Source organism: Panthera onca, chromosome A3 (genome assembly GCF_046562875.1).
Source record: "Panthera onca isolate mPanOnc1 chromosome A3, mPanOnc1 haplotype 2, whole genome shotgun sequence".
Taxonomy (NCBI): Eukaryota; Metazoa; Chordata; class Mammalia; order Carnivora; family Felidae; genus Panthera; species Panthera onca.
Window position 1 is genome coordinate 19156659 of NC_138341.1, and position 20000 is coordinate 19176658.

The 20000-nt window shown below is 42.0% G+C and overlaps 1 protein-coding gene across 1 annotated transcript; it reads left to right on the forward strand.

Annotated features, from left to right (window-relative positions):
- The first annotated feature begins 827 nt into the window (after positions 1-827).
- On the forward strand, positions 828-18479 carry FAM228A (family with sequence similarity 228 member A). The gene is given in 6 exon segments (XM_078443821.2): positions 828-2402; positions 4765-4833; positions 9776-9863; positions 9986-10082; positions 10084-10140; positions 18338-18479. Coding segments are annotated over 6 exon segments (546 nt in total). The 5' UTR covers positions 828-2309.
- The last annotated feature ends 1521 nt before the right edge of the window (positions 18480-20000 follow it).

Sequence of the window (20000 nt, forward strand, 5' to 3'; positions counted from 1 at the left end):
CTCTCCAGTCATTATGCTACAGCCTCACCAGCTTTGTTTTTGTTTTCTTAATATACCAACTTCATTCCCATCTCAGGGTTTTGCTTCTGCTAGTCCTTCCACCTGGAACACTCTTTCCCTAGATCTCTCCATGTCTCCCTCAGTTCACTCAGACCTCTGCACAAATACCTTCTCAGAGAAGACTTCTCTGACTTCTCTACCTAAAATAGTCCCCCTCATCCATTCGCCTATCCTCCCTACACCCTCTACCTGTAAAGAGGTGGGATCCAGGACTCAAATGGAGGGCAGGACAAGCCACCCATCTTAAGAGGAAGGAAGGCAGAGTACATGGATATAGCGTGGTGAATTTTGTGAAAGAACATCATTCACTTCTGTTTGCCTCATTTTCTCAGTGAAGTGAGAAGGTCATCTGTCAGCTGATAGTGAAGGTGGAGGATCAAGGTTCAGAGGTTTGAAAAAAGGGAAGAAAGGAAGGTAGTATTTTCTAAATCATAATAATCCAAGTATAACTTAGTACCCCAGATATCCCGACATATAAAAGCAGGACCACGGGGGAGGTCCCTCAACTCCTAGCACACGTCAGCAATCTACCCCACCTATAATAGGGTTGGCTGTGTCCTGGAATCTCTGCAAGTTCCTGAATCCAGATAGAGTGAGGAGAAGCTGAGACAGGTTTGGATGGGGCCCTGGCCTGCGAGATGAATCACTTGGCTCTGGCCGCACTAGGCTTCAGAGGGTTCAGCTGAGCTGAGGAACTCTTTCTGCTCTTGTTGGCCTCTCATTCCTATATCACACATATCTCTTCTTTTCTGTCACCTTCCAAAGGTTTTAGCAACAAAGGAGCACACACCTTGATCCTTGATTGGTAAGAAGACACAAAAGAAGGCTGCTTCAGAGAAGCCATTTGCCAGCAGGATTCATTCATGTTGAGGACCAAGGAAGGCACTCAAGCACCTGCAATAAACTCCACTTAAATTCAGTGTCTGTATGATAATTAAGAAATCACAATACCTTGTATTGATAATTATTACAAATGTATGTTCCCCAGAAGTTAAATATTGCCTGAAAGATCCTATAAAAAATAATGACAGCTGGGGCACCTGGGTGGCTCAGTTGGTTAAGCCTCCGACTCCTGATTTCTGCTCAGGTCATGATCTCATGGTTAGTGGGTTCGAGCCCCATGTGGGACTGTGTGCTGATGGCGTGGAACCTGCTTGGGATTCTTTTTCTCTCTGTCTCTCTCTCTCCCCCCCCCCCCCCACCCCACCCCTCCCCTACTGGTGTTCTCTCTCACGAAATAAATCGTTAAAAAAAAAAATGATAGCTACTTTACTGAATGCCTGTCAATTCACTTGATCTTTCCCTAAATCAAGGTAGGTGTGTCCCCTTTGGTCAGGCACCCTTAAAATCCATTGCCACATATTCTCCCCAGGTTTTTCTAACAGTTTTTAGAATATTAAAAAAATTTATTTTGAGTATGATTACACACTTGCTGATTCTGATTCTGCATAGCACCCTCTGGCTCATGTTGAGGCTGACCCCTGGTCTTGGGAAGACACAGTAAGACCTAGAACACAGGAGAGAAGAATTTTGTTTTCCTTAGGCAAAGGGAACACTAAAAATCATTCCTCCTAATTGTAGCCCTAGATCGTGCAGATAAACTGTATGTTCTTTGTAGTATCAATTTAGAAGACGTCTATTCATTTGAAGCCAGTCAAAATGTAGGGTGGCTTTGGTTGGGCAGTTGAGGGCCCCAGGTGGGTGGACATGGCATCTCCTGGGGACCCTCCTCCCCCCTGACCTGCCCTCATCCTTCGCGTCCCCTGTGGGAACAAGAAAAGGGTAGGGCCTGTTGAGGGAAGTGGAGCTTCGAGTTTCAACCCAGTGCTTTGTATTTATTTATTTATTTATTTATTTATTTATTTATTTATTTATTTATTATTTATTCTTTTTTTCTCCCCCCAGTGCTTTGTTTTTAAAAGGACGCCCCCTTTTCTGTCTTGCAATACTCCGTCTGGTGGTGGGTTAGCTGGCTGGGGAGGGGCTTGGGGGTTCTGGAGTCGCTGTCCTGCATCTTGGAGAGCCCACGCCGTCCACCGTGGAGCCCCAGGCTGGGTGGGTGACCCCACAGCAATATGTGGGGGAAGCGTAATTACCCCTTTTGAAACTGAGTCTTGGGGGGTGCCAGGATTTTGTTTTTGTTTGTTTTACTTAGGGACTTTACCACGTGGCAGAGCCAGGATTCAAACTGCTTTCTGCCTTACTAAGTCTCTTCAATTTACTCTCTCCCCTCAGGGATCCTATTATCTATGGCTTCCAAGAAAGTATCTACCTGTGGTGAACATTTCAGGCCAGAAAAATTAAAAGAATGGCCAGAGCTCGAGTCAGTTGCTTTAATGGAGGTAAAGTAACGTGGCATTTGGGGACGTTATTTTGGCGATGGGACATAAATCCCTTGAGAAGTATTTTGTCTTAGTCACGGTTGGATTCCCTAGAACTAGAACAATGCCTGGCAGAAGCAAGGCACTGTTAAGAATTCACTGAATGGGAATGATCCGGGACCAAATTTGACCAAGAGTGGTTCGAGTGCCCCTGCTGTCGCTCACTAGAGGTTTAGGACACCCACAGGGCGGTACGGTGGGTGGGTACAGGCTGCAGTCCGGGAGCTCTGCCGGCGGAGAAGCCAGGTCTGGGCTCGCCAGTTGATTCTGCTACTTAAGGGTCTGGTAAAGCAATGATTTCCTCATAAAGAAGGTGTCATTATTTTACATGATCCTATAATTTGCCTCACTGTAAAGAAAAGCTCTTGGAGTAGTTCTTTATTTTGCTCCTTTTGCAGTGGTAGCAGTAAAAGTGGTGAGACCTTTAAACATTTGTGTCTGTGCGAGTGCGTGGGCATGAAAAGCTGTGGGTTTCAAAAGTACTGCCAAAAGTCATTAACATCTTCCTTATGTTTTCTGGCAAAATCACAAAGAAAGCTCGGAGCTATGGAAGCCAAAAATGTTTATTTCCTTAAACAAAAAGTAGTTTGAAAATCAGACACATGGGGCGCCTGGGTGGCGCAGTCGGTTAAGCGTCCGACTTCAGCCAGGTCACGATCTCGCGGTCCGTGAGTTCGAGCCCCGCGTCAGGCTCTGGGCTGATGGCTCGGAGCCTGGAGCCTGTTTCCGATTCTGTGTCTCCCTCTCTCTCTGCCCCTCCCCCGTTCATGCTCTGTCTCTCTCTGTCCCAAAAATAAATAAAAAATGTTGAAAAAAAAAAAAAATCAGACACATGATCAATATTATATGCTGATAATAGGATGGGTTAAAAAAATGTGATTTTCCACAATGTTTGTCAAAGTAGATGTTTCTACTTCTCCAAATAAATAGATTGATTTGTTCTAAGTGTATAGTATCAGGGGAAAACACTTAATTGTTTTACATGGTTTTTCAATTGCCGTCTTAAAATGAGTCTAAGGAGTCAAAGCAAAATTCTCCTTACATCAACAAGATAGTTTTATTTTGAAGACCTGAAGAGCTGTCTGAATATTTTAGATTTCATGTGTTGCTGTTAAATATATGGGTAACAATGCAACTCTCCTTTTTGAGATTTCTTTTATTCACAGATTTGTTATCTGAGTTTGGGGTCTAGTTTGTTTTGATGCATTCACTTGAAAGAACTGAAAGAAGAGCCAGCCAGAGATTGAAAAACATAGTTTTAAGAACCCGTATTATTTTACACTAGTTCTAGGTAATAGCATATTTCTTCCAGATACTGGATTTTTATTGCCTTTCCATTTGTTCCTTCTTAGCCCTATAGGCATAAAAGTTGGACTATCAGTTCATAGTGATCCAGATGAAAAACCCTAAGGTGATAAATATTGAACTTGGGTTCACAGAAAATCGTTTGAAAATTTCTCTTAATAACACAAGAAACAACAGCTGTTGGCGAGGATGCAGACAAAGGGGAACCCTCTGGCACTGATGGCGGGAATGCAAACTGGTTCAGCCACTCTGGAGAGCAGTGCGGAGATTGCTCGAGAAACTAAAAATAGAACATCACCCACCATCCAGCAATTGCACTATTAGGTATTTACTGAAAGGACACAAAAATACAGATTTGAAGGATACATGCACCCTGATGTTTATAGCAGCATTTGTCAACAATAGCCAAACTATGGAGAGAGTCCAAATGCCCATTGACTGATGAATGGATAAAGAAGATGTGGTATATATACACACTGGAATATTACTCAGCTATCAAAAAGAACGAAATCTTGCCATTTGCAATGACATGGATGGAGCTAGAGTGTATTATGCTAAGCAGAATAACTCAATCAGAGAAAGACAAATGCCATATGATCGCACTCATATGTGGAATTTAAGAAACCAAAACAGATGAACATATGGGGAGGGGGAGAGAAGAGAGGGAAACAAACCACAAGAGACTTTGAGTGATAGAGAACAAACTGGGCTGATGGAGGGAGGTGGGTGGGAGACGGGCTAGATGGGTAATGCGTACTAAGGAGTGCACTTGTGATGAGCACTGAGTATTGTATGTAAGAGATGAATCCCTGAATTCTACTCATGAAACCAATATTGCACTGAATGCAAATTAACTAAAATTTAAATTAAAATTTTCCTTAATAAAAATGTTACAAAATATTCTTTGAGGTATAAGCAGTAGATTTACAGTAAAAGTATTGGTAAAATACAATGAATTTTGTCATTCTGTTTTGTTTCTTTAGGATTTACATCCTGACATTCAGTTCTGTAATTTTAGGTGTTAGCTAGAGAAGACATTGATGAAGCTGTACATGCAATATTATTTAGAGAAAATTACATTGCCAAGGTAAGAGTTGGCTACAGCCTGGATTCTAAGTATGTTCCAGGTAAGCAAGAGTGGTGCAGAGCAACATGGCTAAGAGGATGTCACTGTGTCACAGAGATTCATTTTGCTGAGAGAATGAACCTCCTCTGGTTGATCTGCTTATACAACATAGATCTGAAATTGTGCCACCTCCTTGCAGGGTCACTGAGAGGTCTGGATTCCTAGATCTGCCCGTAAAGGATCTGAGAGATCGTTCTAAGAGCTCCCCCTCTTTGTTCTGGTACTGAATGGAAATTCTTTCTGACTAAAACTTACCTATTTCTCATATGTTCCCACATCGAAAAGGGGATATATAAAACCACCAGAAATAGTATTTAAGGGTAATGTCCAATTGTACTCAGAGAATAAAGTTAAAGGAGTTTTCATTTTAATGAGATTGAAATTTGGTGTTACAGTGGTACTTTAATGTTTGTGTTCTAATTTACAAAGGAAGTTCACGTATATTTTCAGCTAAGCATCAAAAAGAGGTAGGTGGGGGGCGCCTGGGTGGCTCAATGGGTTAAGCGTGTGACTCTTGGTTTCGACTCAGGTCATGATCCGGTCATATTTGAGCCTGGCAGTGTGGAGCCTGCTTGGGATTCTCTGTCTCTTCTCTCTCTGCCCCCCGCCCCCCACTTGCTCTGTCTCTCTCAAAAAAATAAAAAGAGCGGGGGACGCCTGGGTGGCTCAGTTGGTTGAGCGCCGACTTGGGCTTAGGCCATAATCTCATGGGGAGTTCGAGCCTTGTGTCAGGCTCTGTGCTGACAGTGCAGAGGCTGGAGCCTGCTTCTGATCCTGTGTCTCCCTCTCTCCCTGCCCCTCCCCCTGCTCGTGCTCTGTCTCTCTCTCTCTCAATAATAAACATTAAAAAAAAAGGTAGGTGGGATTACCCTCCTATAGATTCAGACAGAGGTGCTGGTTGGTATAAGTCTAGCGCTCTTTCTACTCTACCAGTTTTGTCACAGACTTTGATGATGAAGGCTAGAGACATGCAGTGGGTGACAGGAATGCTTTGAAATCCTTAAAAAAAAAAAAAAAAAAAAAAAGGAGTTTCATGAGTTAGAAGTGGTTTGAATGTAGTTTAATCTCCAGGCACACTTCTGCTTTAGAACCTTTCATGGGTTCTTCCTGCTCTATGCTCTCAGGTTCCCCTCCTGAACTTTATTATGTTCTTTGATTATCTTATGCTAGGACCTTGCAACCCAAATGTGTTGAGAGTTTAAAAGTGGGAACAAGTGTTTCTCCCCCTTATTCAAATGACAATAAATGGAAACCTTAATAATTTGTTTTCCTTGTTTGTATCATTTCATTAAAGACTGGATATGTATTTTCAGCATCTGGATACTTTTAAGGAAAGAAGAGGAGAGGTGTTACATAAAAAATGGATTGAAAATGTTGCAGAGCCTGTTCAGAGAATTGCAGGAAAAGTAATTTCATACAGAGGGTTGGAGAAAATGAAACAAGAGAATCTTGAATGTCTTTTAAAGCGCACAAATAAAATGGTACTGAGAGTTCTTTGTTTTCTTAATAAAGTATACTTTAAAGAGTTGGGCCAACATTTTCACTGGTTATTATGCAAACAGTCCTGACATTATTTTTGTATTTAAGATGAATTCACAGAATTGTAATACAGCTTACTACATTTTTAAACCTGGAGTTTCAGAAGGAAGGAATAAAAGTATTGATTTGGAACTAGATTTATCAGGAATGCTTTTAAGTAAATGTAAAGAGAATAGCAGTAGCTTAAATCATAAGGACATTTATTGTTCACTTAACAAGAAATTGATGGGTAGGTGGTCTCACTGTGGGTTTTGGCAGTGTAGAAATGTCATTTATCACCCAGGTTTTTTCCTATAATTCTTTTCTGCTATCCTTAATATTTTTGTTTTTTCCTCCTCACTCTTACATTTGTAAGCACATTTGGTTACTTACAGCTTCAGGTGTTAGGTCTGTGCTCAAGACAGGAAGAAGGGGTAAGGAGTGGTGCCAGGGTACCTTTATCTTATACCTGATCCTTTGATCTGGAAACAAAGAGTCCCCAGAAGCTCCTAGCAGATTTCCCCTTAGATCCTCTTCACCATAAATGGGCCACATTGCAAGTCCTAGCTAGAAGCAGGGCCAGGAAAGAGAGCGTAAGGCATTCTAATCTTTCAAGTAGGAAGAGAGCAAGGGAGAAGGGGATTCCATGCTATTCAGTCAGTCAACCATTAGGTGTAGGGACCATAGCTTTCTACATACTGTTCCTCAATTTGGCTTTATAAAAGAATAAAATTTTGCTGCTGCTTTTGGAAATTTTTCTGTTTTAACCTTGAGGTCAGGACCCTCTTTTGGAATTTAGGTCTGCCTAAGTTCCCAGGTACTTACTGGAGATCCAGCATAGTTTGCCTGGAAAGTTAGGGTATTGATTTGGTGAGCAAAATTTCTGGATATGAACATTAAATACTTCTTTCTAAGCACTCTAAGAGGCAGAGCTCAGTGTCAAATCCAGGTGTCTTTGAAACCCAAGTGCACAGGCTTACAGTTGTGCTCAGAAATGTGATTGTACAAGTACAGGATGGGGAAGCCATGCCTTAGAAAAGGCATGTGTTGAAGTCTGAGTGGTTAAAAAAATTTTTTTTTTAATGTTTATTTTAAGAGAGAGAGAGAAAGAGAGAGTGCGAGCAGGGGAAGGGCAGAAGGAGGGAGATAGAGAATCTGAAACAGGCTCCAGGCCCTAGCTGTCAGCACAGAGCCCAACGTAGGACTCAAACTCACAAACTGTGAGATCATGACCTGAACCAAGGTCAGATGCTTAACCAACTGAGACACCCAGACACCCCTGGAGTGGTTTTAAATGACAGTAAATTCAATGTGAGTTGACTATGGGAGCGGACTTCTAAGAAAACATCTGCGCTCTTAGGCTGTATTGAGGGAGGCAGTGCTTGGAGTGAGAAGCATCAAAGTCCACCCTGTTGCTATCTTGTCACTCCTGATTCACACTGTAGAGGGGATCTTCAGCAGTTGCAGAACCTTTAGAAGAGGGTGGAAGCTTGACAACATCTCCTGGGAGGAAAAGTGGGAAGAAATATGGGATATTTAGTCAGAGGAAGAAATGACAGGAAGGGGGATGAAGACTTGAAACATTTAAAAGACTGATGGGTGGGTGATGGGTAGATAAATTTTGTGTTGTTTGAGGTAGAGTATTAGTGTCTCCAGTGCCAAGGCAGATTTCAACTCAGTCTAAGGACAGACTGGTGGTTAGAATGACCAAAAGAGTACTTGGCTGGCAGAGCAGAAAGTTCTCAGACTAAGGCTAGTTGATGACTTCAGACTAAACTTGATGATTACTACCCCCAGAAGGTGGTGAGCTGTCTCTGCAGTCTAAATTACTTCTGAAGTTTCTTCTAACCCTTTGAATCTATGATTTTCTATAAAAACAGAATAAAGCATTTGGCTTTTTTGAATCTTGCAAAACACATTGTATACAGTGATTTGCTCTTAGGTGTATTTTTTTTTCTAAAGGAAATTGTATTTGGAAATCTTTATGATCCTGAAGTATACAACCCTTTTTATATGACAAAAAAGGACCCAAATTATGGAAAGGTAAGTAAGTTTCATCATTCATTCATTCATTCATTCACTCTTAGAAGCTCTGGGGTTGGGGAAAACCTAGTCATTTTAGAAGTCTTCTAGTTATCCTGTATTCATTAAAGAAAGTCCATAAAAGCATTTCCTCTGAGTTTTAGATTAGGAACCCAAGGTAATTTCACTTACTGGGAAAATTACATGTTTGTGTGATAATGTTTCTGCTCATTCATTCTTCCATTCACATTTAGCAAACTGGAAAGGAAGACATGGGCAGCAAGACATGGGTGTGACAAGTGTCACAGAATTAGTACAGGGAGCAATGGCCTGAGAGGCAGAGCTCCTTTCTGTGAAAGGTGGAAGGAGGGATGCAGAAAAGGCTGCCCAGAGAACTAGTAGTTGGGCCTGTAACGAGTGTTCACGTTTTAAACTTGCCAATATAGGAGTTAAAATTTTGAGATGTAGATTCAGGTTTTTTACTCCTGTGTAGGAAAAGTACCCACCAGGTATCATAAGTTATTTAAAAGTATGTGTGTGGCTCTGAAGAAAGAAGTTGTTGGTTTTGCTTCTCTCGGAAAACCAAGGCAGATCACTGTTATGAAGATAAGAAGGTTCCTTTGGCTCTGAGAGACTCGCTGATATGGTGTTGGTTAGTCATTTTGCTGCCTTGCTTATCCAGTAATTGTTTACCTCATACATACTTTGGGGACCAGCATTGGGCCAGGTGTATGGGGGAAAATAAAGAAGGGGAAAATGGTTTCTAGTCTAAAGCCTAAAGTTAGGAATGGGGAGGAGAAAACCACCTCTCTCCACAACCTCTGTACCCCAGCCTCTCGACACTCACCCACACTGAGGTTTACCTGCCCTCCTGTTCTCACAGACCCTTAAAGACTGGTTGTCAGCTCTCCCAGGAGCACTCTTACTCCCAGGCCACTCACTGCCTTGCGCTCCTAAAGCATCCTCTTCTGATACCTCTCATGACTAGATTGTCACTGTATATGATTTTCTGTTCTAGACAGAGAGGTTCTTGAGGATAGGAACTCACTGGGAGGTGGCACCCAGTGGCGTCAGCACATATTTATTGACTGGTGCACTGATGCAGTAGAAGTCTTGATGGAGTGTGCTACTTCTATCGGGAGGCCCTCCTTCCAGTCAGCCACTTATGACTCAATGAAATGTCCTAATGTGAGACAGATAACCTTTACCCTTTTCCTGCTCTATGGGTTGACATTATTCATGGGTCGACATTATTCATGGGTCATTAATCTTTGGTGTACAGTAAGGTCATACTCGAATGCTTCAGACAGACTTAGAGAGCTTAATACAAAGCACTTGGATCCTCGAAATTATTTTCTTGTAGGTTATGTTGCCTTTGTTTTGTGATTCCCTGTTTAGAAGATGGCAAGAGATGGATGAAGAGAAGAGAGCTGTTTTTCAAAATAAGACAGGTATTTTGTGATCATTGGGCCTTATTTTTAGAGACTTATAATTGTCCGGTGATTTCCTACCAGAAGAGTGACTAAGTTGACATTAAGACTGTTGATTTAGATTTTTTTTTATCTTCCTATAGGAAAACGATATACCTTAAAAGAATGTAAAGACCTAGAGAAGGCCAGGCTTTATGCCACATTGCCCCATTTCACTTTTACTCTACATGATGTTGTTCTAAGAGTGGCATAAAGCCTCTGCGAGATCTGTGAGAAACAAAACACCTAGTAAATGCAGGTAAGGGTGCACTAAATGAATGGATCCTTTTACCATCTCCATTGTTTGCCTTTTACAGAATGTCATGTGGTTAGAATCGCACAGTATAGCTATAGCCTTTTCCAGATTTTACCTTTATCCTTAGAGGATGTTTTCACAGGATTAAGAATATTAGGTTGGCATTTCTTTTTCTTTCTTTCTTTTTTTAAGTATTTATTTATTTTGAGAGAGAGGTAGAGAATGAGCAAGGTAGGGGCAGAGAGAGAGAGAGAGGGGAGACAGAAGATCCAAAGCAGGATCTCTGCTGACAGCAGAGAGCCTGATGTGGGGCTTGAACTCATGAACCATGAGATCATGACCTGAGCTGAAATGGGACGCTTAACTGATTGAGCCACCCAGGCACCCCAGCAATTATTTTTCTTTAACACATATCCCACTGTATTTTAAAAAATGTTTATTTATTTTGGAGAGAGAGAGAGCGCGCGCAAGCAGGGGAGAGGCAGAGAGAGATGGAGACACAGAGTCCGAAGCAAGCTCCAGGCTCTGAACTGTCAGCACAGAGCCCAGTGGGTTCATGGGGCTCGAACCCATGAACTGTGAGATTATGACCTGAGCCAAAGTCTGACACTTAACCCACTGAGCCACCCAGGCACCCTTGTATTTTTTTATTCTAGACAGAAGATAGTTTTATTTTATTTTAAATTTATTTATTTATTTTGAGAGAGATAGAAAATGGGCAGAGGGGCAGAGAGAGAGAGAAGAGAGAGAATCTCAAGCAGGCTCTGCGCTGTTAGCTCAGAGCCTAATGCAGGGCTGGATCTCATGAACCAAGAGATCATGACAGGAGCCCAAATCAAGAGTTAGGTGCTTAACTGACAGAGCCACCCAGGTGCCCCTCCCCAGAAGATAGTTTTGATCAGCATACAGGAGCTTGATAAAAAAATCCATCCACACCTGTAGGATAACAGCCCACTTTTAAAAACTGGTCCCAGTACACTGACCAAATTTCCCAGTGAGTATTACTAATAGCAAATTTATTTATTTTTCTTTTTCCTCTCATAACTACTTTAAAGATTTTTTTCCCACAGACATTTTAGTTTATTTTTTAATAACTATTTTAATCACCCAGTGCTCATCACAACAAGTGCACTTCTTAATCCTCATTACCTATTTAACCCATCCCCTAACCCACCTACCCTCTGGTAACCATCAGTTCTCTATAGTTAAGAGTTTGGGGGTACCTGGGTGTTCAGTCATTTGAGAGTCCATTTCTTGATTTTGGCTCAGTTTCTTGATTTTGTCCAGTTTTTGATTTCATGATCCCAGGGTTGTGGGATTGAGCCCCTTGTTGAACTCCACGCTGAGCATGGAGACTGCTTAAGATGCTCTCTCCCCAAGAAGAGGTGGTATGTATGTATGTATGTATGTATGTATGTATGTATATGTATGTATGTGTGTATATACACATATGTACATACACACATATACATACATACATACATACAATGGAGTATTACTCGGCAATCAAAAAGAATGAAATCTTGCTATTTGCAACTACGTGGATGGAACTGGAGGGTATTATGCTAAGCGAAATTAGTCAGAGAAAGACAAAAATCATATGACTTCACTCATATGAGGACCCTAAGACACAGGGCAGATGAACATAAGGGAAGGGAAGCAAAAATAATATAAAAACAGGGAGGGGGGACAACACATAAGAGACTCTTAAACTGGAGAACAAACAGAGGGTTACTGGAGGGGTTGTGGGAGGGGGGATGGGCTAAATGGGTAAAGGGCACTAAGGAATCTACTCCTGAAATCATTGTTGCACTATATGCTAACTAATTTGGATGTAAATTAAAAAAAACAAAAACGTAGATCTTTAAAATATTTTCTTTATTTTCTGTCAAATGTCAAGTTTCATTTAGCAAATCTTAAGAATAGTGTATAAAATATGTATTATAGCATAAACAAATGATGAATAAAAATGCAAAAAAAAAAAAAAAAAAAAGATTCTCTCTCCCTGTGCCCCTCTTCCCTGCTTGTGCTCTCTCTAAAAAAAAAAAGAAAAGAAAAAAAAAAAAAAAAAAAGAAAAGAAAAAGTTTCCTGATTAAAAAAAAAAAAAAGAGTATTTCTTGGTTTGTCTCTCTCTCTTTTTTCCCCCATTGCTCATTTATTTTTTTCCTTAAATTCCACCACGAGTGAAATCATATGGTATTTTTCTCTCTCTGACTTATTTCACTTAGCATTATATTCTCTAGGTCCATCTATGTTGTTGTGAATGGCAAGATTTCATTCTATTTTATGGTTGAATGATTCCATTGTATGTATGTATATATACACCACATCTTCTTTATTCATCTATCAGTGGACACTTGGGCTGCTTCCATATCTTGGCTATTGTAATTAATGCTGCTATAAATATAGGCATGCACATATCCCTTTGAATTAGTGTTTTTGTATTCTTTGGGTAAATACCCAGTAGTGCAATTGCTGGATCATAGGGTGGTTCTCTTTTTAACTTTTTGGGGACCCTCCATCCTGTTTTCCACAGTGGTGCACCAGTTCGCATTTCCACAATGCGAACTGTAAGAGGATTCTCCTTTCCCCACATCCCTACTAATACCTGTTGTTTCTTGTGTTGATTTTAGCCATTATGACAGGTCTGAGGTGATATCTCATTGTAGTTTTGATGTGCGTTTCCCTGATGATAAATGATGAACATTTTCACATATCTGTTGGCAATCTGTATATCAGGAATAAACTCCACTTGATTGCAGTGAATAATTTTTTCAATGAACTGTTGAATTCGGTTTGTTAATATTTTGCTGAGGATTTTTGCATATACATTCTTGTGTGGGTGGGTGGGTGGTGTCTTTATCTTGTTTTGATATCAGGGTAATGGTGGTCTCATAGAACGAATTTGTAAGTTTTCTTTCCTTATCTATTTTTGGAATAGTTTGTCTCCTCCCCATATTTTAGGTATATGGTGTCATATTTGACATCCTTTTATTTTGTGAACTCCTTGACTGAGTTTTACAGAAATATTCATGTTTACTGGTTTTATGTTTCCTGCCTTCATACTGTCACTTTTGGTCTTTCCACTCAGAGTCCCCTTTAATATTTCTTGCTGGGCTGGTTCAGTGGCCATGAACTCCTTTAGTTTTTGTTTGTCTGGGAAACTCTTTACCTGTCCTAGTCTTGCTAGATAGAATATTCTTGGCTGCAGGTTTTTCCCAGTCAGCACTTTAAATATATCATGCCATTCCTTTATGGTTTGGAAAGTTTCTGCTGAAAAATCCACTGATAGCCTTATGGGGTTTCCTTTGTATGTAACTATCTTTTTTGGATTACTGCATTTAATTTTTTTTTATTACTATATTTTGCCACCTTAATTACAATGTCTTGGATATGTTTTGTTGATTTTGTTGGGGGGTTTCTCTGTGCCTCCTGGATTAGATGTTTCCTTCCCCAGATTAAGTAAATTTTCAGCTATTATTTCTTCAAATAAATTTTATGCCTCCATTTCTCTCTCTCTTCTTCTTGTGGGACTCCTATTATATGAGTGTTATTACATTTGATTGAATCACTGAGTTCCCTAAGTCTATTCTCATTTTGCATAATTCTTTTTTCTCTCTTTTCAACTTGATTCATTACTCTGTCTTCCAGGTCATTAATTCATTCTTCTGCTTCTTCCAGCCTGCTGTTCATTCCATTGAGTATGTGTTTCATTTTGTTTACTGAACCTTTTATTTCTGCTATGTTATTCTTATCTCTGTGTTAATGGTCTGATATCCTCCATTGTTTTCTCTTCCAGTGTGTATCCTTATGACCATTACTTTAAATTCTCCATCAGCCATATTACTTATATCTGTTCCATTTAGATCTCTGGCCATGGCCTTGTCCTGTTCTTTCATTTGGGACAAAGTCCTCTGTCTTCTCATTTTGTCTAAGTCTCTGCCTGTTTCTGTGTGTTGGGAAAGTCAGCTATGCCTCTTGTTCTTGAGGTTAATGGTTTTATGAAGAAGAGATCTTATAGTGACCTGCCATGCCATGTTTCCTGTGTACTAGGGCCTAGCAGTTCCAGGGGTGTCTCCAGTGTATGGTGTCTGTGCTCTGCTGTTTTGTTCTGCCTGCTTTATCCTTCAGGCCAGTTGTCTCCATAGTCTCTCTTTGCCTGTTGTGGGCAGTGTTTGGTCTCTGGTCTTAATGTGGTGTGTTTTAACTAGATGTGCCCTGTCTGCTTGTTAAATGAGCTCTGTCACCACCGCCCCTGGAACTGAGGCTCTGCAAAACTCCCAGGTCAGGAAATGTGGTTTGGGCAGAGATTTGGGCCCATCTTCTGCTGCACTGGGACTGAGGCAAGCATGACTTTAGAAAGGGCAGTTCCACTGAAGCATGGGGTGTGACAGGGGTTGGTGTAAGCAAGTTAGGTAGGGAGTATTTGTGCTGTGCTGGGTCCCACAGGTATATCTGTGCTTTTGCTGAAGGGTAGGGGAGGGAAATGGCACCTGCCAATTCCTTGGTTCCTGGAGGAGTCTCTCTGTGAATGCTGCTTCTCTGGGACACTCCCTGATAGGAGCAACTGATCTCCCCACTGTGTGCCCCAGGTGCTCTTGAGGTTGTTTCCATGCTGTATATCTGCAAGTTGTTTGCCCTGCCTTCTCTCCAAGAGCATTCCTGATGTCCTCTGAGATTTTCCAGAGCCAAGAACACTGACCTTTAGAACTCCAGGCTTTAAGTCCCACTGGTTGCAAGAACTCATGAAATTTGGCCCCTCCTGCTTTCCAAGCCAATTACTATGGGGATTCATTTTCCCCCTGTGGGCTCCCCTGTTAGTCTGGCTCTCATTCTTTTCCACTACCATGGCTCCCTTCCCACTGGCCATGATCTGTTTCTCTCCCAGACTGTGTCTCTGCATTTCTTACTTTCTTTGATGTGGCTCTTCTCTGCCTTTAGTTGTGGAGTTAGTTCTGCCAGTCTTCAGGTCAATTTTTGGGGTATTTAGGATGATATGATAGTTGTCTAGTTGTATTTGTGAGATGAGGTGAGTTTAGCCTCCTTCTACTCTACTGCCATCTTCCCCTTCCTCCTATCCCGTTGTCTTTTACTCTTTCAGTTGAAAACTCAGCTGCTGGCCTCACTGTTGATCCTTTGAAGAAAATTGTCTTTTTCTCTGGAGGTTTTAAAAATTTTCTTATTGTCTGATTTTCTGTAGTTTTATGAATTGCTTTTTATCTTTCCTACTTGGAATCCATAGGTCATCTTGTACTTGTAAACTGATGTCTTTAATCAGTTCTGGTGATTATTACCTCTGCCATATTCTCTCTCTCCTCTTTCTGGTACTCCCGTTAAATATATTTTAGATTTTCTCACTATCTCACTGCATCCTCACTGTCTCTTACCACTTTTTTTGTGTATTTTCCATCTTTTTTGTTACTGTATATTTGATTCTAGATATTTTAATAATTTCTCTTCAGTTGTATCTAATACTCTCTTGTTAAACCTATCAATGAATTATTTTTAGTTGTTTTATTTTTATAGTTCTAGCTCTAGCATTTTATTTTTCTTTTTCAGGTAGGTTTTGGGGAAGGGTGTCTGGAATCAGGGCCTGGAGTATCTCTATCCTCTACTGGGACTCTATCTCAATGCACTGCTTGACTTGCCTGCCACTAGGAGGGAGTTGAGAACAAGGTTAACTACCCACCTGCCAAGATCACAACCAGGCCTGGGAGAAAAAAATCCACAAAAGAAATGCTGAGACCATGGAGAAGTGTGTGTACCCTGCCACCTGAGGTTGGCAAATTCCCCCAGTGGAGAAAATAGCCAGAGATTGCCAGCTCATTCTGAAAGAGCTGTCTCCTCTCTGAAAATTTCCAATGACTTTAAAATTACAAAAAATTTTTTTTTCCTAGGGTGGGGCAGTAAATATTCTGTTTTTCTAGTTGTTGCAGCAAGAGTGTTGGCCTGTGCAAAGTTCTAAATCCTATATAAAACATGGAAGTCCTGTCATGCTCTCTTGACATTTCCCCTTTTTAAATAAATTGTTATTTATTTATGAGAGAGAGAGTGAGTGAGCAGGGGAGGGGCAGAGAGAGATGGACACAGAATCTGAAACAGGCTCCAGACTCTGAGCTGTCAGCACAGAGCCTGACACAGGGCTTGAACCCATGAACTGTGAGATCATGACCTGAGCTGAAGTCAGATGTTTAACCGTCTGAGCCACCCAGGTGCTCCAGTATTTCCTTTTTATCTTTCATCCAGAGTTTTACTGGAGTGAACAGTGCTACTTGCTGTTTCCCCTTCTGATTTGGAAGTTTTATGTTTTATTTCTTGGCTTGTTTATACATTTTAACAAACAATTTAGACTTCAATAATTATATAACTTCCCATCTTCCAGCAAGACAAAGGCTTTGTTTTGCTTTATTTCCTCATCCCCACTTTGTAGCTCCTCAGCTCCTTAAGTGGTATTCTGCCCTTTAATCTGGTATCCTCCAGTGAATTCTCCACCTAGCAGCTGGAGGAATGTCTTTGAAGTGATGGAACTTCTCCAGTCAAAAACCCTTCAGTAGCTTCCCATAACCTTTACAATAAAGTCCAGACACTTACCATAGCACATAAGGTGCTCTCTGGGCCTTGCCAGCCTTTCTGGCTTCATCTAAAAATATCCCTTTCCCTTAAGGAAAAGAAGTATAAATAAACTACAAAAATATCTGGGTCAAATCAGCACAGTTATAACTCCCTGACCTGCCATGTTGTTTCATGGCTTTGTTCCATTTTATTACTGGCCATTGTGATCCAGGCAAGAGAGGGAATTATCACATGGTGTGATACCATTACACCCTCCATCTGCTTTTTCCCACCCCAGCAAGCCCATTGAGGGCAGGGACTGTGTCTTATTTATCCTGGTGTTCCCAGCACTTAGCTGGAATGCAGTAGAGGATGAGTAAATGCTTGTTGAATGAAGGAAGAAAGGAAGGAAGGAAGGAAGGAAGGAAGGAAGGCAGGCAAGAATGAATGCAGGAATGAATGGAGGAATGAAGGAGAAAGCTGCTTTCCCTCCATAGGTCTGGGCTTCTCTGGGCGGTGCTGGAAACCCTCTGGGAGGACACACCTGGAAGTGTGTTCACATGGCCGCTCAGTAAAGTAAGAAAAGGACTTAAAGACAAGGTGTCTATGTTAGTCAGAGACAGTGTGATTATGAAAAGCAGAATTCTCAAGTTAAAAAAAAAAGGAAGAAGGAACCTAGGTAGGTTAGAAATCACTGGTCTGTTACAGAAGCCATGGTCAGTGTCTCAGTTCGTTTGACTCCTGTAACAGAATGCCAGAGATTGGGGGGGGGGGGGCTTATAAACAACAGAAATTTATTTCTCACAGTTGTGGAGGCTGGAAAGTCCAAGATCATGGTAGTGGCAGATTCAGTATCTGGTGGGGACCCACTTTCTTGTTCTTAGATGGCACCTTCTTGTTGTGTTCTCACATGTTGGGAAGGGTGAGGGAGTTTTCTAGGGTCTCTTTTATAGGGGCACTAATCTTATTCATGAGGGCTCTGCCTGCATGACCTAATCACCTCCCCTAAACCCCACATCTTAATACCATCACATTGGGGGCTAGGTGTCAACATATGAATTTTGGGGGGACACATTCAGACCATAGCAGTCAGGAGGACAAACAGGCTGCTTACAGGACTAAGAGCCATGTTCTTTCCTCTTCGGGACTATGTGGCTTTCATCAGAGCTTCTTTGTGAACCTACTTCCTTACTTTCTCTGCTTTCTTATGCATGTGCTGGAAAATGGATGCCCCAGGCCTGCCTGAGTTTCTGGTTTGAGCAGTGACAGACTGCCTGGAAGCCACCCTATCCCACTTACAACTCTAGGGGTTGAGGCTCTGGCCCAGGTGCCTCAGCCACGACCAGAGAAGGGTCACATGACTCACTGCCTACCTAATGGTTGTGCCAACAGGGGTGTGTGTTGGGGGGGGGGGGGTGAGACTGATACATGGACAGCCACCAAGTGATGTCTACTCAGTCCTTCCTTTTCATGAAGTATGAGTTTGCTAACTTAATTTGCAGCAATTATTGAATAATACAATTGTTTGTATGGAGTTGAAATACTTTTTTGTTTTTCTTTGCAGTCCTGAGAAACTTATCTGTTCAGAAAATAAATATCTGCCTGATGAAGAGAATGAGACTACTGACCTAAGACCATTTTTGGAAGGCAATTTCATTCCTCAAAGCTCAGCCAGGAGAATGGAAGGGAAGAGAGGAATTGTGTGGTGAGCAGAGATCTGGGGGAGCAGGGCTGGGATGGCACAAGTTGCAACATGCACAAGATGACAGGCATTGATTTTGGAATTTGAGCCATTGACACATCCCTCCTTGTGACACAGGTTCCCCAGGGTAGAGAAGGCAGGAGGCAAAAAAGGGAGTGGAAAGGAGGTTGCAGAAGATTTACTTCATGCACAGGAAATGGTGGGGTTGCCTCTGGGCTTGGTGCTGCTGCGCCCTGTGGCAGGGAGTCTGGGGTTTGGAAACTCAGAAAAGGTGCACATAGTGGGACCCCGGAACCTGCTTTGGAGGACAGATTGTGTCCTCACGAGGTGAGAGAAATCCTGGTCAGAGAAATTTTCAGAGAAAATTTTCCCTGAATTTTTGCTCCTCTGCCATTTTCCTACCATTTATACATCCACACCAGACCAAAAAAAAAAAAAAAAAAAAACAAAAGAAAAAAGAAAAATCTGTTCTCCTTAGTGCAGTCACAGTAGGTAGGAATCTTCTGAAATTTATACTAAAAAAAATTAGGCCAAATGATGGTTTACACACGTAAAAGTTATTTATTTAATCATAAAAGTTGTTTTATATGCAAGCATTTTCCATGCACAGATTTCTCATCCTGAGCTCACAATCTGACTGGCACATGTATAGCTCTTGCTCGCTTTTCCCTTCCATCCTCTCGTCTCCCACATCCCATATCCTAACGCCTTTGGGTGCTTGGGAGTTGTAAGGGTTCGTGGGTGTCTTAAGTGCAGCGGATCTGTGTGTTCACTGACCTTCCCACTGCTGCCTCCATCGCAAAGAGTGTGAAAATCTTGTCAGATAGGTTGTTAACCCAGGTCCCACCCAATCCCATTGTTTTCCCTAGTCTCTCAAGAGAGAAATGGATTTTCCTAAATGGGAGAATGGAAGTTTCCATTCCACTTTCCATTCCACAGCAATTTTCTCTGTGAATAACTGAGAGCCAAGCCCCTCTGTCAGATCTGGATGGGACTGTAGTCAGCTCTGCCCTTCTGGAAGGGTAGCCTCACTGCTATCACCAGGAGAGCCAAACAATGGAGTCTGGTTTACACACAATAGAAGTTTATTTCTCGCTCATGTACCAGAACAGGTTAGGTCAGCAGGGTGTCAGGCTGTCCCTCTTTCATGAGTTTGGCTGATGGAACCTTTGTCATCTTCAGTGCCTGGCTTCCAAGCTTGCCCTGGGGAACCTGAAAAGGGAAGAGGTCATGGAGGAGTTCTCCCTGGGCATGAAGTGTAGGTGGGCCAGGTCTCACATGTTCCACTGGGGAGGACATGGCAGTCCCTAACTGCAGGGGGAGGGTGCTGGGAGAAGTAGCCTCTGCTGCTCTGAGCACAATGGCAGGGAGAGCAGGTGTTCTGTGGACAGCTAGTCACCTCCGCCCTACCATGGAGAGGTCAGTACTGTGTGGAGTCCAAAGACCTGGGAAGCTATGGCTGAGAGTTGCAGAAACCAAAGAGAGTAGGGGAAAGGTGAGGAGAGGGCTGCCTGGAAGGTCTCAGCTCAGGCAGGAGGGCGGAGTGTTGGGTGGGATCCACTGGGGCCTTCTTCTCTGCCCCAGTCAGCCCCTCTTCCCTGCCCTACA